Raw genomic sequence first — 20,573 nt, 5'->3', positions numbered from 1 at the left:
AGCTGCACTTTTCCACTGTCTGGTACCTATTTTGGCTTTGTTAAAGCTGAGACTGTAGCTTTCTGAGTGGATAATCATGTGCTACCAAAAACTGGGGTGCAAACTGGCCTACTCCTTCCACCTTCCTTGATTATTCTCCTCCGGAGCTGTGTACTCCTTAAATGCTTGTGCTTAGCCTGTGACTGGGTTGCACGGTGCCTGCAAGCTGCTGCCTGGTGCATTTGGTCAAAAGCGGTCCTAGTCCATCCATCCATCCAACCATGCGGGCCCCTAAACAGGAATCTTTTGAGGGCTCCCCCCTTTATCCAGGACTAATTGCATTATTTCCACAAACCAAAAAAATGGACCAACACGACACACACGAATGCCCTTGTTCAAAAGCCCAGGCTCAATGAGATGCATGGTATTTGGGTGGAACAGTAAAGCGGGGGCCCCTTGAGCAGCTTGGGGGTCGATGCAACTGCTGACTCTGCTCCTGCCTAGCGCCGGGCGGAGAGCGCAGGGCCTGCACCCCGCGCCGCGCGATGGGATTTTCCATGACTAAAAGCCCAGCCGGGGCCAGGCCGGCACGTAGCGCACGCGCCTAAGGGCTGGGGCTGGCGCGAGCCCCCGCGCGGCCAATCAGAGACGGGCGAGTGGGCAGGGCCAGCCAATGCGGAGCCGGGCTGGCAGCTCCTAATCTGCATGGGATGGACTATAGCCCAGCGCGAGCCGGCCGCATTTTCCCCAGTTGCCTTAGAGCGCGAGCTGAGCGTGACTCTCCTCCTCCTCCTCCTCCGCTGCTGCTAGCGCCACTGCGGCTCAGGTAAGCGGGGCGGCCTGGCTGCACCCCCCCAGCCCCGGGCGGGGGCGCGTCGAGCGAGGGGGGGCGGCCTGGCTCCCCCCCCCCCAAAAAAAACCCCCGCCCAGGGTGCGGCAGAGCCGGCCCGTGCAAAGCCAGGGTGCATCGGGGGGGGATGCACAGCCGGCGCCGCCTGTTAAATGCTGCCGGCTCCGGGCGCCGCATTGGTGCCCTGTTCGCTTCCCTGCCCATTGCAGAGGCCTGGCTCGCCGCGCCGCTGCTGCAACCGCTTCCTCCGGCGGCTCGGCTCGGGGCCTCCTGCAGCCTAGGCCTGAGCCTGCTGCCAGCCCCGCGGGGACCCTCTAGTCGGGGGAAAGAACTGCACCCCAGTGACTCGTGTAAGAGGCGGGATGGGCAGAAATGGTCCGTTCTCTCTTTCAAACGGGATCCTTGCTGCTACGTTTTGCAGCCCCCAGAGGCTACACACGTGCCCCTGCCCTGGTTTCCACATTTGTGCATGTTAAACCTCCCTGGCCCCCCACAAGGCACTTGATTCAATCCGCAGTTAAATCAGATTTTTGTGTACTTTGCCCTGGGCTAACCTGAGGGATCTCTTGCTGGGGGGCAGTGAAACTGACCAGTTTACAAATAAATATTCCCTGGGTAAGAGATTTCCCTCTTCCTCTTTGCACCTTCCACCCCTTGCTGCATCTTTCTCTTGTCCACCACCACCCCTCCCAAAAAAACGCCCCAAACGTCACTTGGTTGTGTGGGTTTTATTAACAGACAGTGTCTACAGACAAATGTTCAAAGCCATGTGGAGCCCAGGGAAAGCCAGTACAGCTGAAATATTAGGGTTAAGCAGCTGGCATAGCAGCAGCTTTCGTGCCTCACATACCAAGTCCCCTTCTGCGCAGGTTTACGTTGCAGGGACGATGTATTGATTTACAAGGCCTGTAGGCCCCTGGGCCATGCTGATGGTTGCAGGACTCTTGCAGGCCAATCAGCCTGTGGTCTCACAGTGGGAATGGTGCCTTTTTCAACCTGCTTCTTATGACTCACAAGAGTATTCTAATCTATGTGCTTACCAATTACTCCCTTTTTTCGTGATGCTTATAAGACTTTTAGTAGGAGTGTTACTGAGAAAGGTGAGTCACAATGCAAAGGAGTGGTTTCTTAGTTCAGTAACCGTTGGTTAAGATGATGGGTACAAACTATTGAGTATTTTGCAGCAGGCTTTAATTATTAACAGCGGCTGTGTAGTATGTTACAGCTTTGAACCTTTCCCTCTTTTGTAACAGTAGCTGTCCTTCTGCTCTGCTTTTCAAATATTTAATTTATTTCTAGATCACCATTCTTGACCAACATACGTTCCCAGATGGACCGTTGGTCTAACCCAGTATGGCCATTCTTATGTTTCTATGAAATCTTAACAGTGAAAATAATTAAACGTTGCTTTTATCTGTAGAACAGTTCTGCAAGAAAGGTGGCTGCCTAATACTTGCCAGGGGTTACCACAGTCTTCATCGGAGTGTGAAAACTAGTAGTGGAAAATCTCCTTTTGACTTTCATGGGGTTTGTGCAGATGGTCAGGAGAAGTTTTTAGTCATCCAGACTTCAGAGATTTCTTTCTGTTACTTAACATGCTGAGTCACAGGGCAGGGATATGGGTTTTGAGCTGTACGGGAAGTACTGATATTTCATTTCCAAAACCACGAATTGAGGCAATTCAGTCCTTGATCTCCATTTTATTAAAAAAACTGATTCTGAGTAGTCTGTTATTTCCTGACTTCCTGCATTCCCTGCTATGATAGATGCCAAGCAGCATTCTTATAGTTGCATCACAGTTAGGGCATAGGGATGAATGAGGAATACATGGGATGGAATCTGACGGTACCCTTGTTGAAATCTTCCTTGGTGACCCATACCTATCCTCTCTGGAAGGCTAAAGAGTGGAAGTAATAGGTCAGAGCCTAATCTTACTGGAACTGTTCATAATTGGATGTGATGTTGTCAGTCTTATCCAGAGAGGAAGATACGGTTGGGGAGCCTTGCGAGTCTGCAGAAGTCCCCAGGATGTGCTTTTCAGCCCCAAATGGAAGTTGCAGCAAATAGCTTGCAACCCTCATTCTGTACAGTTGCATCTTCCGTGGCAAGGCATGCGAGGTTCTGCAGTGGGTACCCCCCTGATTTGGATGATCTCATTGTCCCATCGCCTTTTATGTGCATCTGCAAAGGTTGTCCCTTACCTTTAGGCTGATTTCACTGCCCAAAAAAGGGAGTTTTTACAGCAAGATAGTGAACTCCAGTGAGGTATCTTGCTGTAATAGCCTAGTGGAGGTGAGAGACAGTGTTTTATTTTTAATCTCTATGTAAGTCGTTAAGGTCATCTTGCTGTAAAAACACCACCTTTGAAGAGCTGGCCCAATAATCTCTCTCTCAATCAGTGTAATCATATAGTTAAAGTACACCAGGCATTCACATAATACTTGTTATCCGTCTGGTAGGTGTGTTGTTCCCATATACAGTATGGGATGAGGGATGGAGGGATTTGGTTTGTCAGTGGGATTAGAATTTGGGACTCCTTAATTTCCAGATGCTAGACCACACCTCTCTAAATGGGTGCAGGTATCCCCTCATTTTACAGAGGACCACTGACTGAGTCGATCACAGAAATAAATGGGGGAATATATGTAACTTGAAAATCACTTATAAGACAGCCACTCCACAGGTTTGACTCATTTCTGGTTAGTTCTGTCATGAAGCATTGGAGGCTTGGAATGGTAAATGTGAGCTTACTGCTTTCCAGAATGCTCTCTCAGGGGAGGCTTCCTGTTTTTACAGCCCTGTCTCCCCACTTATGTAACCAATGAAATGAACAGAAGCAGACCTAAGCACAGCTGTGACATGCTCATGCTTGTTCTCCTTTTTCCCTCTATAGCTGTGGTTGATTGAATCATGGTTGTCCAAGCAGGCAGTTCATGGAAGCAAATGATTTATGCTGAACTCATGATGAGTTAGACTGTATCTTGTAGACAGATGCAGTTTCCTACCAACCATCCCCTGGGCAAAATGACTCTTTGAAGACAGGAGTGAAGAGGTTCAACAAGGGTTAAAATAAAACTGGTTTGGTGCAGGTCTGAAATACTGCAGTGCTGTAAACTGAGTATAGCTGCTAAGGAAGGGGAGAGGCTTCTGGGGAGGTCACTTCTCAAGGACATTTGAGTAATAGAGTAATATTAATGCCTGATTATCATTGCAACTGTGGGAAATGAGTATTTCCTGGGGTAGCATGTCTCCTTTTTTAAAAAAAGGAACAGTTTATATGTTATGCAACTAGATTCCCCTGTAAACTGGCATATCCTGCCAAGGGTGGTGCATCTGATCTGATGCGTTCTGATCAAGATGCAGCCCTGAAAATGAAAGTAAGAGGCAGCGTATGCAAGAGCCTAATCAGTTTTGCATTAAAAGCAGCCTTTCTAGGATAAAGGAGGGATTCCTGCATCAAGGAAGGGCAATAATTCATGTTAGCCACTAAACAGCATCGAGGAGGTCTGTGCACTGGAAAACAGCAAGGAAAAGAGGGGGAATGTTAATTACCTGGATACTTGCTAGGGTGGGCTAGAGGTCAGGGTTCTAATACTCCAGGACTCTTCATACAAACCTGTTTATGAAAATTGATGTCTCAGTTTAAGGCTCTTAGGATAGAGCAGAAAAACAGATTTAAAATCCTTTCATCTCCAGGTTTTCTACTACCTCACTGCCAAATGAACCAGAGAGGGCTGAAAGTTAAGGGACTAAACAAAGCTGCTGTCTTAACTTGTAGTGGGGAGAGATTAAGGACATAATTTTGGGAAGAGGGGTAGCTCCTGAAAGAGAGGAAGGCAAAATCAATCTCATGCCTGTAATCACAGCATTTTAACACCTGTCCCATGAGCCTTTTATGTCATCTCAAAGGCAGATTCATGACCACTCCTGTATAACTGATTTGCTAAACAAACAAGCTTGCAATTATTTCCCTGTAATGCAATTTTTATTTGAGACTAAGCCCTGCTCTCTTTAAAGAAACTAACCTCACTGCTAAATCATGGCATACAGGCACTTGCATGAGTTGCTTTAAAACATTGCCAAGCTTCTATAACTGCAGTAAATAATGCCTGTTCTCGAACAAATGGGCTGAGGGGAGTAGCTAATAGGAACACAGCCAGTTTGAAAGTACGTCCAGTCAGTGGAGTGATAGGGAGCACAATGGACATTTGAAATTTTTTTTAACCTTGAAAATGGAAAAACATTTATTTCCCCAAAAATGATCTCCTTTGCAAAGGTTTTAGCATCACAGCTAGAGCAATGTTAGTGTTACAAAGCAGGTAGCTTAGGCCTATAATAGGCAACAACATGCAAGGAAATGACATGCCAGCATATCCTTCTTGGATGTTCACCTTGGAAATGCAGCAGAGGTAGATATGAAGGGTGTTTTCTCTGTAGTCTGCCCTAGTTAATCTGTGCTGCTGGCTTTAGCTGAATGGCTGGAAATGGAAACTGATTTCAGAGTGTATTATGGCTTCTCTGGTAATTGAAGTGAGAGTGGTATTTATAAAAACTGATCCTGAACCCTTGATCTGCTTAGTGAACTATTGCTCCAAGATTCACTGTAAAGGCACAGTATCACTTAGTAAGAATTTAATAGGTCCTTGACTGAAGGATCACTTCCTGCTGGGTGTGTTTTGGGTGGTGTATTGTTTTACAAGGGAAAAAAGTGTATGCAGAAAACTAGATGTGAAACAAAAGTTCCTCCTCCAAATGGAGGAGAACATTAACATGCTTCATATCAAATGCAGAGGAAACTAGCCATACAGTAACTTGCCCTTGACTGGAAACATAACTAATTAACACACATAGCTGCCTCTTTCCATTTCAGGATTTGGTTACATCCAGCTCCCAGAATCTGCTCTTACATGGGCTAAATGGGAGCTCCTGCACTGAAGTCTCTCTCAACAAAAGTCGTCAAGGTTGCTCCATTATTATCTAAGGCTGGTATCTTTTAAGGAGTCTAAGGGAATTGAGCCTAAAGGAATTGGGCATCTCACTCCCTTAGGCTCCTTGGAAAATCCCAGCCTCAATGAACAGGTTATACTACCCGAAACTCATAACTGATACCTTAGCAGAGGGAAGAGATTTGATGGTGACTTTCTCCTGTGCCAACAGGAACTTAAAAAAAAAAAAAAAAGTGACTAGCGATATTGATGGAACTGCATACGTGACCTTTAGTGGTACTAAGGGTTCCTGTTCCATGTGTCTGTCTTTCAGAATATTAAATCTTTTTCTTCTTTTTCTTGGCAGATATTCAAAATGTCCATACTCAAGATCTTTGCTCGTGAAATCTTTGACTCACGTGGGAACCCCACTGTGGAGGTAGACCTCTATACCAGCAAAGGTGAGTCTTGTTTCTGCCTAGGTCCCTCTACTCCTGCCACATCATCAGTATGGGCTGCCTACATCAGTCTGAAGTAGGAAGATGATTGGTACAGAACCTCACAGCCAACAATGAGTTCAGTGTTGCGCACGTGCTATGGTGAACTCTCCTTTCATTCTTCATGGGGCTCCTGCTTGCTGGCGGGGTCTGAGGCTGACTTATATGGGAGGCTATTTAGAGGAGAGGGATGCAAACCAACTAGGATAGCAGCCAAAACGGCTGTGAAAAGTGGTGCTTTAAAGCCCGATATATTTCAGTCTGCTCTGTCTCCTAGGATGGATGAAATAATTAAATGGGAAAAGCGGAAATTTCCAGGCTTGCCCTATTGTGCTAGAAAGGAACACATCTCAGCCCAGTATGTCTCTGCCAAGGGAAGTCTCCTATCTTTAGCTATTGGTCTTGGTGGCTTTGTTAGAAACCTGATGTGCACCAGCATGATTTAAACCGCAAATTACTTGACCAATAGTGGTCAGCTTGAGTCAGGCTTCATGAATAATAGGGGATAAATTCATCTCTAGTGCAACTCCAGGGAGGAACTTTAACCCCCAGATTACGGCCAGAAACTTTTGCATTTAAGCCGCACTGAGGCATGGGAGAACCATACAAACCTTACATGACCTGTCACTACACTTGTTTTCTCTCTGGCACTCAACGTGTGCACTTCAGGGGTTCCCTCTCCCAGCCTCTTCTGCATGATCCTGTAATCATGTATTTGATGTGAGTATCTATAGCCATAGGAGTTACTGTGAAGTGCCGCATTGAGCTTCAGCTGCTAGAAGAGCTGATGAGTGGTGGAGAGAAGCTCTACTTTAAACATAACTAGTAATCTTTCAGCCTGAGAAACAAATGGCAGGTGAATGGGTCTCAGAATCTGAATGTCTCCTAAGCTAGCACTGATACGAAAATGCAAACCCAAACTGAGAGTGAAATTCTCTGTTTCCCCTCATCTAACTCTGTACTGAATACATTAAGCTGCAGTGATGACGGAAGCTACAAGAAAGATCTTTATCCTATTTTATCTGTATGGATTCAGTGGCATAATTAACCTGAGCATGGACAGTGAGGAGTTTCCTTCAAATATACTCATGGTCATGTCTTGTGAACAGAGCTGTCTGTGTAAGGCTTCCCAACCATCGATGAGTAGGAGCCCCAGGACAAGATGTATCAATAGTCCAGCAGTTGGTACTTCAGTAATTCAAACCTCTAGCGTTTGCATCAATGGGGCTTTCTGCTTGAAACTAGGATAAGCTTCACTGATGGTGTAGCTGGAGCAAAATCCCAGTGTAAGCAGGGATCTTATCCCCCCACTTTAACAACTACCAGTGTCTCTTGCTCCTCTGTGCTCTCACAACTCCCACAACATTGGGCTTTGGCAAACTCCGCTCTATGCCTGTACATTCTTGCTTTCCCTCTAGAAGCTCTGCTTAATTACAGGAAGTTGTGGCTATCTCTCATCCGCTGAAGTTAGCTCTGCTCCAGGTCCCTTGCTGCACTGCCTGCCTAATGACATCTGCCAACACCCTTCCCTTTGCTGTAACTTTGTGTAGCTGTTTAATGTGGACACAGACATGACTAGACAGCTGCTTAGCTGTAATTGTGGTTGTATATCTAACATCCTTCATCTGTTTTGGTTGCTGCAAGGCCTTTTCCCTCCACCCTTACTCATTGGGTCTTTGTTACTTATTGCTCCGTATCTTACGAGATCAGACACTTCAATTGTCCAAACCCATACGAGCGTGGCTTGGAATGAGCAATCAGAATAGCTGAAATGCATTAACCAAACAGCTTAGCTCTGGGCCTGGAAAGATGAATTCCTTCTCTTAATGACACTCCATACCAGACTTCTGCTTGAGAGAGGAAGGCTAGAGAGATCAAAGCTGGAACCTCACTCACAATAAAGACTGCATGAACTCTAGTGCTCTCAATGTTCTGTTCTGCTATCTCAAACTATCTTCCCGGTGTCCTCTTCCCCCCACAGCCCCACTCCAAACACCTGCCCGCCCAAGAGCAAGTGATCCAACTTAGATTCTCTGCATAGAACTAGTGGGCCAGCCCTGGCAATGGTGCTTTTTGATGGGAATTAAGTGAATTTTTTTAGTTTTGGGTTTCTTTTTGGGGGGGGTGGGGGGACTTAGGAAATAATACCACTGTTAAGCTAGACACCTCCAACTCCTAGCTCATCTTGGAAAGGGTGGCTGATTCAGATGACGGATGGGCTTTTCCTGACTCATGCCTTCTATATGTATGAAGGAAGCAAGCTGTCAGTCTTGATAGTCAGCCCATCTGCACATGGAGCAGTCTGCGTTGGCTTATTGTGTTGCCCAAGCATGACTCGGAAGAGTAACTCTCTTCCTGATCCAGGAGAGAGACCTCAAAGTGTGGCAGGCGCAGCATTCCCTGTGCTTGCAATACTAATAGTTTTAGGTTGGGATGAAGAACAGGCAGAACCTCCCTGGATCCTGCCATGCTGAGATTGTTCTCTCTTCTCTCCTGCTATACCCAGGTCTGTTCAGAGCTGCTGTACCTAGTGGTGCCTCCACTGGAATCTATGAGGCTCTGGAGCTCCGTGACAATGACAAGACTCGCTTCCTGGGAAAAGGTAAATCCATTCTTTCCTTTCCAGTGTCCAGGTTCTGCGGGAGGTGTTGCGGCAAACACTCATTCACCAGTGCTATTGTAGTAGGTAGTACGCTGGCATCTTTATATTTCCATCCCATCCCCCTTCACTGAGCACATGTTTCATTGTTACAGGCTAACTTGCAATCCCTTAACAGCAAGTCAGTTGACCCATTGCACAGAAGTGCTGTTCAAAAATATAGTATACCCACACAGCTCCTCTTGAAAACAATGGGAGCAGTGGATGCCTATTTCCTCAGAAAATTAGCCATAAAAAGAGACGGCGATGCTTGTATTTGCCTGAGTATATAGAGTTCAGTCATTTTTGTTAGCTGGTCATGGCATTCAAGTACAATATGCAGTAGGCTATTTCATTACCCCACTTTGCTACTGCACTGAATATTGACACACCTCAGGGCGCTCGTTCTGTGCTAGATCGTAATGTATTCAGGCTAATGGGCATCTAAACAACCCACCCCCAATAGCCCATTATCCTTATTTGCCAGTTAATCACAAAGATCCTTCATAGGGATGGAAGACTGCTTGTAGGGTGAGTGCTTGAAGCATGCTCTTCCCTGAACCATTTGGTAACAATTGGTGTAATGTACTGCCAGGCTTAGGAGGAAATCTATTAGAATGAGGATGATGTATGGAATCAAACATTAAGAGCATCTGGTAGAGCAGTCCTGAGCCGAGCTCAGAAGAGCTTGCATGTGAGCTTTAGACTGTCTGCAGATGCTGTCCGATGTTAAATGCAACTGTTCGTGGCTGCAGTGACCTGTTTGGGGCAGAAGATCAAATTCAGTTTTCAGAGAAAGCATAGTTGCCTTTTTAAACTGACCTTTGGGAAAGGTCTGCAAAAGTACATCCGTACACGACCACTGTGAAGGCCAATGTGCCAAGGGAACCTATCAAATAGTATAGAAAGCCTGTGCATTTAGGTAATACAGTTCTTGAGCAATTTCACATGTTTGTAATCCTAAAACATCTTGCTTCTCAGTGTATTGCTTTCAAGGTTCATCAGAGTGGCTAGGTTTAGCTCCCTTTTTCCTCTTGTTGTAAATCACTAGGGAAATTGACTGGTTATATGGGAGTGTGATCAAATAACACTGAAGATATTCCTGTGACTCTTGAGGGGCTGGTATTTTTAAATGGAAAGGTTGGAGGCCTCTATGGTGCGTCAAACTCCATTGCAGTAAAGATTTCTTCGATTCTGGTCTGGCGAGATGGAACTGTTTGTCCTTACTATCTCACTGCTCAGATGAAATTAACTTCAAATATGCCCAGATTACCAAAGCAGAGTTTGATCTGGGCAGGATGGTTAAGAAAAGCCTCCTAGGAGAATTGAAGAGCTTGTGCTGTCTACAACTTAACAGAACAGCCTATATAGTGTTTGGAAGCAGTCCCATAAACACTTCATGTGGCTAGGAGTTGCCTTGTTCAAATAGAATTTTAAGGGCTTATCTGCTCCTGCTGCGTATTCTGCATCTGGAATCCTAGCCTTCTGCTTCATTATTTGTGTCAGGTAGGGAATAAGCAGCAGGCGCCAACAGACTCTCCAAGATACTAATAAAGAACAAAGAGGAGTGGAGTGTAGGAAATACAATAGAAATATTTCCAAACAGATTGCTTTGGAAAGCCTTCTGTAAGTCATCAGAGGCTGTTTAATAATGCAGATTTAATCAGGCTTTGCTAGGCTTAGCAGCCTTTTACCTCACCTGCTCCATGTGTTCTGAACAAAGGAACCTTTGAAGCCCTTGTCTGCTCAGATCATCTTTGAGAACACTCATCACAGGGGAGGCGATCAGTGTCACTAGGCTGGTGTTGGTTGACTGGTTAATTACTATGGTCTTGGCTGATGGAGGAAAGAAGCAGAACCTACCTGGATTTGGGAGTGGATTGGTCTTCTGTCATTGTGTACTTGGCAGGTACAATAGACTCAGTGGAGTGCAGGTTGAACAGCTGGGATGCGCAGGGTTATGCACAGAATTGGTGTGGCGTTGTGTTCAGAACCCCCATTTCTCTTTCATCCTCTTTTTTTTTTTTTTTTTTTAAACCCTAGGAAAATGTTGGCTGACATGCGGCATTTTGTACAGGCACCAACTGCTTCAGCAAAAGACAAAGCTTTAATATCTGCACGTAGGCTCTGATGTTCAGTGTAACATTATCCACTCTTCCAACTGGGGACTCTAATGTAAAAGCAAAGTGGTTCTGCCTCAGCTAGGCCTGGATTACGATGATGCTCCAATAGTCAAACAAGACAGGGTTGCAGATATTAAACACCCAGTTGTCTGTTTGTTTAAACCCTCAAAGAAAAAATCCTCCCCTCCTCTGGCACCCCACATGCACTTACAGGAGCAGCCCTTTTCCTTAAGTGTCCTAATGGCCTCCTTATCCAGAAGTTGGCATGTTCAGCCAATAGGAACCTGAAGGGTTGCAAATTCAAGGCTGGACTCTAGAATTGAGACGTTGCTGGGGAAACAATCCACCTTGATTGGCTGGAGATGCAACAACTTGCACTACCTTGTGAACCCGCTGGCTTCTGTTCTATTGCTTAATATGCAGCATTTTGCTCATCTTTGAAACTACTTCGACACTTTCTCTGCACTCCTGTGACCTCGTCCTTCCTTCATTTGCACAGTCTGCTTTTGTGTTCTTCTGTGGGCCTTCATCTCTTCCTTTACTCTCTTGTCCATTTCACTTCTGTCAGGTGTATCCAGAGCTGTTAAATATGTTAACGAGTTCCTGGCTCCAGCGTGTTGTACTCAGGTAATGGTCATGTGTGTTTATTGCAACCTGTCACTTGGACAGACTCCTCCAGTGCATGGTCTTGCAAACTAACCTTTCAGCAGGCATTCCTAGAGGATGGCTATTTCCATGATATAACTTGCCACTCACCTGAGATCACCTTCTGAAAGAACTTAGCCTTGGCAGTGAAAGCTAAGGTTTGGTTAGGGGGAGAAGCTGGATGAGAGGTGATTGGGGTTGGATTTTTTTTCAAGTGATCATCTACTAATGCCTGCTTAGCCTGTGTTTGATTAGATCAGTGATTGATTTGCTTGTTCCTTCCAGGTGTCTCAAAAGCTGTTGGGCACGTCAATAAAACAATTGCACCTGCACTGATTAGCAAGGTAGGAGCATTCGTTATTTAACTAACCTTATTTAATGCAAGTACGTTTTCTAGCTCTATTTTTTTTGTCCCTTTAAAAAAAAAAATCAAGAAGCTGGAGAATATCTCCTGATGTGTCGCTGGCCTGTGTGTGAGTGCATGAGAACAAATTGATGTAAAATAACTCCCTTCTGAATCCAGTAACTGCTCCCATTAATGAGTGCAAATGTAACCCTAACTTAGCCAGAATAGCATCACTTGTTCTGGTCCTCTGCGACTTAGTCTGGGGTAACGTTGCATGTGTTGCTGCATACAACCGTCTAAATGGTGAACTCAGTGCATATTTATTCCTAGTGTCCAGCATTCAAAATGAAAATGTAATGGCACTTCATTCTGACAGCGATTTTTTTTTTTTTTAAAAAGCACAGGGTTTGGTTTCATATGTAGCTTCAGTCTGACTGAAGGAGTCCGTCTGTATTAAAGCTATTCTGAAGTCCTACTCTGAGTGTAGAGGTCTTGCTGAGCTAGGATCTCTGTACAGGCTAGAGGAGGAGCATAAACCTTCATTGGTTGCCCCTTTGCCAGGCCAGGATGAGGGCAAGGGCAGTTTCCTTCCAATGAGGCATGTTTAAGGATATCCTTCAGAGTTCAGGAGTAAGGCAGCTGGAATTCACTAGGGTTTGAGTTTCCTATTGGCTCTTTGGTATATCCACTCAACTTCAAGACCTACTATAATTAGCTAGAAACTGAAATTCACATACAACCACAATGCATGTCTAGCCTCTTAGCTCGGCTATTTCTTAGTTACCCTCATGCAGTTCTTCATGTCTGCCAGACATACACACTAGATATCTTCTGACCTCAAATTAGTGACAGTTTTTGAAGCTGAAATTTGGGGGGGAACCCACAGGTAGGTGACATGGGAGAAGGGGGATTGCTTTGAACTGTACAGCATGGCTTTATTTCTTGGTTTCACTCTTCTTCCCTTTGCAGAACATAAATGTTGTGGAGCAAGAGAAGATTGACAAACTGATGCTGGAGATGGATGGATCAGAAAACAAGTGTAAGTGTCTTTTTGCACAACACACAGATGTACCGTTTCAGCACCAGGTTTGTCATCCAAAGTAACTAAAGTTGCTTGAGGGGGGCCAAGAGAAGTGCACTCCATCATGGTGCTGAAGTAGTTGATGGCCATCTCTAATTGAGTTGCTGTTAAGAAATGAGGCATCCACTTCACACATCAGTTCTGCTGCTGTGATTGTAGGTACGGTGTACCTACTAGGATGTATGCTGGCAGTGCATGTGCCCATGGAGGCTTTCATGACAATTTCATGTCTAAACTATTGTGAGATACTCTGAACTTCATGCAGTCTTAGAGTGGGAGTGGAGGAAAGGGGAGTTGCAATGAGCTTACTTTGGGGCTCATGCATTTAAGAATGGTTATCACAATAGCGCTTCTGAGGAGGATTTGCATTGTCTATGTAAACATGTTTCCCTTTTGTGTTTCAGCCAAGTTCGGGGCTAATGCCATTCTGGGTGTGTCTCTGGCTGTGTGCAAAGCTGGTGCTGCTGAGAAGGGGGTCCCCCTGTATCGTCACATTGCTGACCTTGCGGGAAACCCAGAAGTCATCCTGCCAGTTCCTGTAGGTTTCCTGAGTCGAACATTTGGAGACTTTATCTGCCTGGGTGGCATTTTCCTACGTGATTTAGGAGCAGAAGTCTCATTGACTTTCACAGGGCCTCTTGCTTCTAACTCGTGTGTGCTTTAAAAATCCCATTCCCTATCCTTGGAAGACTGATTATTAGCACAGGCACTGTTCTCCCAAATAAGAGTAATCTTTTGGCCTCAGGAGTCTGAGGGTCTTCTAATGGAACCCTTCTGGATTGTAACCCTTGGTTTAAAGCACAGATGAAGTAGACCTACCTATACATGGTGGTCTTCACTGTAAACTCAAGGGACACAAGAGTTAAGGTGCAACTCTCCCTTGATTCCTTATTCAGGGAGAGCATGCACAGGTTTCATGCAGAATGAGAATGCATTCTGTGTCCAGGGTGAGTGCATGGGGTCCAAACAATCCAGTGTTTGATCCAAACCTGTGACACGGTGGGTGTGTTTCCATTGACTTCCACAGGTCCAGGATAAGAGTGGGTGTTCTGGACAGCTTGTTTGGTAGAAAGGGAAATGGGTATATCTCATTGCACTGCTTAGTTATACTATATTGATCATGGGTAAAGATTGAGGGGGAAGTGCAGCAGCTAACTCTGCCTCTGTTTTCCTGTGTCAAGGCTTTCAATGTGATCAATGGTGGGTCCCATGCTGGTAACAAGCTGGCCATGCAGGAGTTCATGATCCTCCCGGTTGGTGCTGAGAGCTTCAAGGAAGCCATGCGTATTGGTGCTGAGGTCTACCACAACTTGAAGAACGTCATCAAGGAGAAGTACGGAAAGGATGCAACCAATGTGGGTGACGAGGGCGGTTTTGCACCCAACATCTTGGAGAACAAAGAAGGTACAAAGCAGAGATGGATGGAGAAACTAGAACTTTACCACCAGGTGGTGTGCAAGGTTGTGTAACTGGCTCAGCTGCTTCAGCCCATTATGGACTCCAAATATGTCCGCTACTGGCCTAAAAGTCTTGCTGATCTCTGGGGGAGGGATCTCTTCCTTTCTATTAACTCTTAATGGTCACGGAAATACTCCTCCGTCCCCCCTCCATTCACCCAAGAGGGCCCGGTCCAGTGCAAACCTGCTGTACTGATTGCTCCCTATCACTGACTCCAGAAGGCTAAATTGCCAACAGGAGACAGAGACAAACTCGGCCATGTGCGGGTAGGAACTAGTGGCTCCATTCCATGAATTCACGTGGATTAACAAGGTGACTTAATTTTTCCATAAATTTCATTTGCCGTGTACGCTGGGTGGAGGACACCCCTGTGACAGTTAGTGGTGTGGTTAAACTCTTCTAGTTCTTCTGCCTAAGGTCGCTGTTGCTCAAAAGTAAATAAGTGAAGAGACTTCACTGGGGCTGATCTGTCTCCGAATGCTCCAGGGAGAAGGGACAGCTTGCTCTGTAATAGTCAGTGAGCAATAAAAGCTGCTGGGGAAGTGGAACAAAGGTGACCTCTGTTCCAATTCCTCAGTCCCTGAGACAGCACAAACCTCCAGGAAAGGGGACCTGCTTTCAAGCAACATGGAAAATACAGTCACCGAGGAGCCTACAGCAAGTGCTGTGTGTCTGCCAAGTGGGTGGCAGGGGAGCAGCCTCCGAGCCACAGGGGAACTGAACACCTCTGCAGCAGCAGAAAGCTGTTTCAGTTTTGAGTGTAACTGACAGTTTTCACTGTAACCACTATGGTGCATAACGGTCCAGTCTCTACACAGCAGTCCCTTCAGCGACACTGGAGATACTTGAGCAAACACTAGAGTCTCTGAATCTACAGGCAGGTTCTTCCCCTTCATGATACTGAATGGACAGTCTATTGGCTTTATACACTGGCCTTTTTTAATAGGAAGCTGCTGTTTAAATATAAATAGCAAACAATTAACTGAACTGTTTGAGGTCTGGGAGTTCCACAGACTTGTGTTAGTGCCGGTTGCTGCTTTTGCAGCTCGCCCTACTCTAATATCAACTGTTTTCTTTTCTAAAAAGTACTGATCAAAGTTGTTACTGTACACCGTCTGGCAGGTCCAGCTGCTACTTCGCTCTAAATCTGGGAGGGGTCATGGGGTGGGGTCATATTTCTGTTACATGGTGATCACCCAGCGCTTTGCTCTTTAGACAGCCAAGTGGTATCATGTTTTAGAGGATTCAGCAGCCATGCCTCCTGTCAGAAATAGCCTCTCATTTCCAAGGAAAAGCGGGGAAAGTGTGTAACTGGAGCCCTGACAGATCACTGGGGGGAAACAGTCCTCTTCTGTCCCACTCAACATCAGGCTAAATTTACTACTTTGACTGTTAATGCCTTTCCCCTTACCAGCTCCGACTGTGCTTCTGCAGGAGTTGAAACTAGGCAGGATCCAGGCAGGCCAAGTCATTACTTCGTGCCTAGCTAAATTCCCCCTACAGTTGAAACTGGAAATGGTATTCATTTCCTGTCCTTTAATTGTTCGCTGACGTTGATATGGGCTGCTGCACTCCACCTCAGAAGTGGCTTCATGTCAGTGGTGGGTGAAGATTCTTAAGTATCTCCGTGAGGCTGATATGGGGTCTCATAAAGATAAATGAAGTGGTAAAATGCTCCAGGAGTATCAGGTGCTGTGCAGACATTGGTCAATAAGACCTTGTAACACCCCTAAAAGGCTGGTAAGGAATAATCTCATTTTACAGATGAGGAGAGGTCAGTGACTTGCCCAAGGCCCCCCAGATAAGTCAGTAATAGAATGTGGATCATCTTGAAGCCTACAGCATGCATTTTCTACAAAAGTGTTCAGTGTTACCTAGTTAACTTAATAATGAACTCACTATCTAACCTCCCAGCTCTGGAGCTGCTGAAGACTGCGATCAGCAAGGCCGGCTACACTGACAAGGTGGTCATTGGGATGGATGTGGCTGCCTCAGAGTTCTATCGCGATGGAAAGTACGACCTGGACTTCAAGTCTCCTGATGACCCCAGCAGATACATCACTCCTGACCAACTGGCTGATCTGTACAAGAGCTTTATCAAGAGCTACCCATGTGAGTGGTACATGCTGCTCAGTTAACAGGCAGCCAGTAACAGATGGTTTACTCCCTGGCAGGTCTTCCTCCTCCCACCCACCCCAACACCACCACCTCTTGGTGCACTGCAAGAGGACAGAAAGGAGTAGAACTAAAGACATTGAGTGGGGTTGGGGGGAGGTTAAATACTTCATAAAAAAGCCTTTAATCTTGTGCTTTGGATTTAGTCCACAGAAGATGCAGTTTCAAAGCTGCTAATGCAAAGTCCTGAGCAGGGAGGTGTCAGGTGCATTAGTAGATGTCATAACCCTGAACATCACCTGGCTAGAATTAGCTTGAACTCTTCCTGGATGCTGAGGCTGCTAATTAAAATACCCCTTCTGCTTACCTTCTCAGTGGTGTCCGTTGAAGATCCCTTTGACCAGGATGACTGGTCAGCTTGGAAGAAGTTCACTGCCAGCGTGGGTGTTCAGGTGGTGGGTGATGACCTGACCGTGACCAATCCTAAGCGTATTGCTAAAGCTGTGGAGGAGAAATCCTGCAACTGCCTGTTGCTCAAAGTGAACCAGATTGGCTCTGTTACGGAGTCCCTGCAGGCGTAAGTCACCTTACAGATATAGACCCAGACCAACTTCATAACATCAGTGTGTGGCTAAGTACCTTCCCTTCAAATACCACCGCCGCCACCCCCCCTCTCCCCTCACTCTGTCTCTGTCTCCTGATGGAACAGTATTCAGTGCCATGCCTGAAACATCGTAAAACATTCCCTGCCACAAGTCCCCATGGAGTGATGGGCTGGATGCGTGTTTCGCTTCTGGGCAGTGCATCATTCCATCCTTAACACCAATATCCACATTAACTGAATGAACCTGAAGCTGGATCGTGCAGTCATTAGCCATACTTGGCACTTGGTATCCTTTGTACAAGTGGTGCAGAATCTTACTCCTATTTCTCTTGCTTTAGCTGCAAGCTTGCCCAGTCCAATGGCTGGGGTGTGATGGTGAGTCACCGTTCCGGGGAGACTGAAGATACCTTCATTGCTGACCTGGTGGTTGGTCTCTGCACTGGACAGGTCAGTATCGGTACCTGGAATGGTCCCCCTCTAGTCACCTGGCTTCCTTCTTTCATAGCACAGAAGCCATTCTGTATCAAGAAACAGATGATCCTAATGACCTCTGAGGCACAAGGATTTCCCTCTATTGCTATACAGGAATCCAGCTAGTCTGTAATAGTAGCTATGGTGAAACATACTGGCGCTTTTTCTCCTCCGTAAGTGGAGAGGCTGTTTCCTTGTGATGTCACTAATAAAACAAGGGAGGAATCTTTCCGCTCAATCCATGTGGGTGTGTCAGGATTTCCTGGTGTTGTAACTTCCAGCAATAAAATGAGTGAGTGCACTATTCCCTGCTGGAATCCAACTTCCGCCCAGCTTGGTTCAGGTTAGCCGATCAGACTTCTGACCGCTTCCGTCCTTCCACCATGCTCAACTCGATGCATTATTATTAAGGACATGATTGTTCTCACCTCCTATCATAGGAGGGGCATTTGTCTTCACGCCTTCAGCTCTCGAGAGCAGAGCTGTTTTTTAACCCCAAAGTAACGAACTTCTCAACCTTTCTTTCAGATCAAGACTGGTGCCCCTTGCAGATCAGAGCGTCTAGCGAAGTACAATCAGCTCCTGAGGTGAGGATTGCTCTGGGGAGGAGGGGGACTAAGTCTAGCCTGCAGGCTTGCTCTAAGAACAGGGTATAATGCATCTGATGACTTGGTCTCTGCTGTGCTGACTCTCCAAGAGTCCAGTGGAAACAGCAGTCTCCATTGCCATGCCAGGGCACATGCTAACGCTGGCTAAGATCTCCCTAGCTGACTGTAGGGAGACTCCAGTGGGTGCTGCCATGCATTCTGGACTGACCAAATACCAAGGGCTAAGTGGCTCAGACTGGGGGGGTCCCTAGCTGGCCCTTGTAGAACTTTCCATGTTGTCCCTGTGGGCTTATAAGCATAGGTGGTGTAGCCACAGCTTGGTCCCTCTATCCAAATGAAGAAGCCCTTATCTCATGACCTGTGGCAACCCTAGTTCTGTGAAATGCTAGCCCAGAAAACGTGAATACTCAGCCAACGTCTGTGCTTATGCTATGCCTTGACAGCAACTTTAGTCAGTGCCTGATGCTTGCTGTGTTGGCTGTCCTTGGTATGGGCAGCACTGCACTTAAACACTGAATACACCATGGGGAGATCATAGTTAGGAAGTATCCTGCAATACCAGACAGTTGCTTGGCATGAGGTGTAGACGTTAGCGGTTCATGGGAAGGTCAGCAGAATAAGTCTTGTTCCTGGCTGGGTGGGGTGCAGCATGCAATGCATGTGGTCAGCTACTAAGCAGACTCTTGACTCTTCCATGCGTATGACATGGAGGAAAATACTGTCTCTCACCAAGGTGCTTGTGCCCCACAAAAGACAATAAGCCCAAATTCAGCTGCATATGTGGAAGCAGCATAGGATCAGTGGCACAGTCCAATGCACGCTAGCTTGTGTTGGCTGCTGAACTTTGGTTTTACGGCAGAAATGTCAACCCTACAGGGAGGGTTTCAAGCATGTGTGGTGAGATCACTGTCCTCTACATTACTACTCTTGGGTGGGTTTTGCTCCATCACTGTGTTGTTGCCGCCAGTCCAGTCAAGCAGTCATACAAATAGATGTACCATGTTCTGTGCTTACACTTTTCTTTTTTTTGGTTCCCCCCCTCTTTTCCCAAACAGAATTGAGGAGGAGCTCGGAAGCAAGGCCCGCTTTGCCGGCAGGAACTTCAGGAACCCCCGTATCAACTAAGCTGTGTGGGTCAGACAGCCCCTGTTCTGGTTTAAAGCACTAGTCACCTGATTAGATCATTATTTACCTGTATTAGAAAGAAGGGCAGCTGAAGGAACAAGACCAGTTTGCAGGGCCTCTCACCCTAGACTGTATTTCACCTAGTGTTCCCCAGCTCTACCTGTTGCTCTTAAGCGCTTTGCTGCTTTTGTAGAACAGTCCCTCTGGGGGGTTTGTGTATTAAAAAATTGGAACCATGTTTTAAGTCCCCACTTTGACCTTGTTGACTGTGGGCATAAACATACTTCCCCCTGTTTAAGTGTGTGGAGCTGTGTAACTTGCAGTGCAGCCTGAGGTTCCTGCAAACAGAAATAGTAGTGTTGTTATGTGAGGCAAATAAAAGCATCAAACAACCCAGCAGTGAGTGTTGCCTGGAGTTATTCCATGGGACGTCTCACTGGCATGCACCCCTTCCCTGTCCCCAGTCTCTCCTATTGCAGGTCCTGGCTAGTGGCATGCTTGGTGTTTGTTTGTCCCCACAAAAAGCTGCGGCTTAGCTGCCTTTGCCCTTCACATCGATTTATCTAGGGATGTGCCGTGCTGCTGCTGAGCGTTCACTTAGCCAAGTTAGCCCCTCTTGAAAATAGAGCTCACTCATGAGGAGAAAGCTTTGGGGCATTCTCTGAACTCTTGCCACTGCCGCCGCCTCATCTCTCACCGTGCCCGTTCTTGCTCTCCCATCCCTGACAGCTGATACAAGAATTACACTCGTTTACTTTCAGCATTCCGTGCAAACTGCTTACATGCCCAAAGGTCAATAAGGCTTCATATGCCGAAGCCTCTTCAGTGCCTCTGTATTTTGTTTTGCATTTGGGTGCTGTCGATGTAGGGGGTTGGAGAGAGCAGAGTGAGCTTTAAGCAGAAACACAGATGCAGCTTTGGTCCGGTGCATCTAACTTGTATAGTCCACCATGGCCCCTGGTAATGTGGCCATAAGTCCTCGTGTGCCACCTTCCTTCAGCTGGTTTGATACATTTTTGAAACTATAAGGATCACCTTTCAGGACTAGCCATGTAATAGCAGTTGCTTGGTCCTTTTCCCCAATATCTCCTAGCACTGATGCAAGGCA

At 46.3% G+C, this 20,573-nt stretch overlaps 1 protein-coding gene across 3 annotated transcripts; it reads left to right on the top strand.

Annotated features, from left to right (window-relative positions):
- Positions 1 to 765: 765 nt before the first annotated feature.
- ENO1 (enolase 1) lies at positions 766 to 19,861 on the top strand. 3 transcript variants are annotated; one of them, XM_026660099.2, is made up of 12 exons: positions 766 to 805; positions 6,122 to 6,215; positions 8,758 to 8,853; positions 11,943 to 12,001; positions 12,973 to 13,042; positions 13,489 to 13,622; positions 14,266 to 14,488; positions 16,457 to 16,654; positions 17,033 to 17,234; positions 17,600 to 17,708; positions 18,261 to 18,319; positions 19,396 to 19,861. In XM_026660099.2, the coding sequence occupies exons 2-12, from the start codon at positions 6,131 to 6,133 to the stop codon at positions 19,463 to 19,465; spliced, it is 1,305 nt and encodes a 434-aa protein (XP_026515884.1). In that variant the 5' UTR covers positions 766 to 805; positions 6,122 to 6,130; the 3' UTR covers positions 19,466 to 19,861. The 3 variants fall into 3 exon arrangements, with proteins under 3 accessions (XP_026515884.1, XP_026515885.1, XP_024060099.1); XM_026660100.2 differs by lacking the exon at positions 11,943 to 12,001 and adding an exon at positions 11,581 to 11,639; XM_024204331.2 differs by lacking the exons at positions 766 to 805; positions 6,122 to 6,215; positions 8,758 to 8,853 and adding an exon at positions 11,621 to 11,639.
- The last annotated feature ends 712 nt before the right edge of the window (positions 19,862 to 20,573 follow it).

Source organism: Terrapene carolina, unplaced genomic scaffold (genome assembly GCF_002925995.2).
Source record: "Terrapene carolina triunguis isolate 2854851 unplaced genomic scaffold, T_m_triunguis-2.0 Scaffold714, whole genome shotgun sequence".
Lineage (NCBI taxonomy): Eukaryota > Metazoa > Chordata > Testudines > Emydidae > Terrapene > Terrapene triunguis.
The sequence above is the reverse complement of the archived record's forward strand: the minus strand, read 5'-3'. Positions and strand labels throughout refer to the sequence as shown.

What these genes read in the sequence shown, in the direction of transcription:
- ENO1 (XM_026660099.2), top strand. Translation starts at nt 6,131, where the DNA reads ATGTCCATACTCAAGATCTTTGCTCGTGAAATCTTTGACTCACGTGGG. An exon ending in CATCTTGGAGAACAAAGAAG is followed by an intron (nt 14,489 to 16,456) that starts GTACAAAGCAGA and finishes CTAACCTCCCAG; the next exon opens with CTCTGGAGCTGCTGAAGACT. An exon ending in AAGTACAATCAGCTCCTGAG is followed by an intron (nt 18,320 to 19,395) that starts GTGAGGATTGCT and finishes TTTCCCAAACAG; the next exon opens with AATTGAGGAGGAGCTCGGAA.